At 41.1% G+C, this 1571-nt stretch overlaps 1 protein-coding gene across 4 annotated transcripts in view; it reads right to left on the minus strand.

Annotated features, from left to right (window-relative positions):
* Positions 1 to 18: 18 nt before the first annotated feature.
* arl6ip4 (ADP-ribosylation factor-like 6 interacting protein 4) overlaps positions 19 to 1571 on the minus strand; it is a 9807-nt gene continuing 8254 nt past the window's right edge. For all 4 annotated transcript variants that reach the window (XM_016470449.1, XM_016470448.1, XM_016470450.1 and 1 more), the window contains exons 5-6: positions 259 to 328; positions 19 to 171 (exon numbers count right to left, since the gene is read on the minus strand). In XM_016470449.1, coding sequence (XP_016325935.1) covers positions 115 to 171; positions 259 to 328 — 127 coding nt within the window. In that variant the 3' untranslated portion in view covers positions 19 to 114. The remainder of the gene's footprint in view (positions 172 to 258; positions 329 to 1571) is intronic.

Consider the following 1571-nt stretch of genomic DNA (forward strand, 5'->3'; position numbering starts at 1 on the left):
CATTTATTCAATGGGGAGGAATATAAAATAAAGTAAAAAAAAGGGTTGAATTCTTGTAGAAATGCAGGAGAAGGCTTTGGACTGGCGAGGACTTGTCTTCAAATTGACACCTCGCTACCTATTGATGCCCAATTTCTTCTGGAAGGCATCACCATCTCCCTTAGTGGATTTCTGTGTGAAAAACAAGAAAAAATTATGACAAATTTAAATATTTTTCCTATTCGCAAAACATGACCAGAATGGTTCCGAAAGACGCACCTTGTTGATTTCCTTGGGCCGCTCCTTGCTGACAATTTCTTCTAAAATTTCCCCGTCACCTCTTACAAGCCTGTATGAAAGTTTATCAAGTTAATGTTTTATTATGTTTTATGCCCCTCAGGGATGTGTTCTCTCCCCACTGCTCTTCTCCCAAACGAATGCACTGCAAAAGACCCCTCTGTCAAGCTCCTGAAATTTGCATATGACACTACCATCACTGGAGACGAGTCTGCTTACAGACAGGAGGATAAAGAGCTGGCACACTCAAAACAGTGGAGATGATCGTGGACTTCAGGAGGAACACCCCTGCACTCCCCCCACTCAGTGGAGTCATTCAGATTCCTGGGCACCACTATCTCTCAGGACCTGAAGTGGGACAATCACATTGACTTTTTTTGTGAAAAAGACCCAGCAGATTCTGTATTTCCTTCGCCAGCTGAGGAAGTTCAACCTGCCACAGGAGCTGCTGAAACAGTTCTACTCTGCCATCATTGAGTCTGTCCTGTGTTCATACATAACTGTCTGGTTTGGTTCAGCTACCAAATCAGACATCAAGAGACTACAGCGGACAGTCAGGACTCCTGAGAGGATTATCGGTGCCCCTCTGCTCCGCCTCCAAGATCTTTACATCTCCAGAGTGAGGAAAAGGGCTTAAGAAAATCACCTTGGACCCCTCACACCCAGCCCACTCTCTCTTCCAACTGTTGCCTTCTGGTCTACAGAGCACCGATCACCGATCACCAGAACAGCCAGGCACAAGAATAGTTTTTTTCCCACAGGCTATCTTCAGCCTGATCAATTAAAACTTCCATAACTATACATTGTGCATCATAACTGACATATTTATACACAGAATTCAAAATTTGTACATTTGTAAACTGCACACTTGTAAATAACATATCTCTACATTAATTTAACCAATTACAATTTTTATCTACACTTCTACGTCTGTATATAGTGCATTATGTTTTTTTATATTAGTGTTATATTCCATCCCTACTGTGTTATTCCTATGTATGTCTGCACTATCATGTATGTTGCACTATGTCCGTACTTTCTTCTGCATTGAAAGCTCCTGTCGTCAGGTCAGATTCCTTGTGTGTGTAAACATACTTGGTAATAAAGCTCTTTCTGACTTCTGATAGGAATGTAGCTTGAAACAGATTTGTAAAAATTGGATTTCATGTGATTTTTTGCTGTTCACACATGCTAAATATGATCAGATTCCAATCAGATATGCACAATAACCAGATTTGGACTGACAGTCTGAACAAGGCTTTAGACTAAGTAGAGATTTAACACACCTGGTTCGT

Source organism: Sinocyclocheilus anshuiensis, unplaced genomic scaffold, assembly GCF_001515605.1.
Source record: "Sinocyclocheilus anshuiensis isolate Anshui unplaced genomic scaffold, SAMN03320099.WGS_v1.1 scaffold2892, whole genome shotgun sequence".
NCBI lineage: Eukaryota > Metazoa > Chordata > Actinopteri > Cypriniformes > Cyprinidae > Sinocyclocheilus > Sinocyclocheilus anshuiensis.